At 61.0% G+C, this 228-nt stretch overlaps 1 protein-coding gene across 1 annotated transcript in view; it reads left to right on the forward strand.

Moving 5' to 3' along the window:
* The window catches only part of COL18A1 (collagen, type XVIII, alpha 1), a 10,645-nt gene that overhangs the window by 4,245 nt on the left and 6,172 nt on the right, over positions 1-228 (forward strand). The window contains 1 exon segment of the mRNA XM_010133077.1: positions 104-131. Coding sequence (XP_010131379.1) covers positions 104-131 — 28 coding nt within the window.

Consider the following 228-nt stretch of genomic DNA (forward strand, 5'->3'; position numbering starts at 1 on the left):
TGGTCCTTTCTGTTTCCTCCATCCTGGGCTCCCCTGGACATCCCCTGTTATCGTGTTCCCTGCCATCACCCAGCGCTCATGGCCCCCTTCTTGTTGCTTTCAGGGAGTGCCAGGACCGCCAGGGGCAAAGGTGAGGAGCCCTTCAACCGCCTTCCTGGTGTTGGAGCCTGGCTCCATCCTAGCAGGATGCCCACGGGCAGCTGTGGGGATGCTTCTGCTCTGACCTAC

Source organism: Buceros rhinoceros, unplaced genomic scaffold (genome assembly GCF_000710305.1).
Source record: "Buceros rhinoceros silvestris isolate BGI_N320 unplaced genomic scaffold, ASM71030v1 scaffold33243, whole genome shotgun sequence".
NCBI classification, from domain to species: Eukaryota; Metazoa; Chordata; class Aves; order Bucerotiformes; family Bucerotidae; genus Buceros; species Buceros rhinoceros.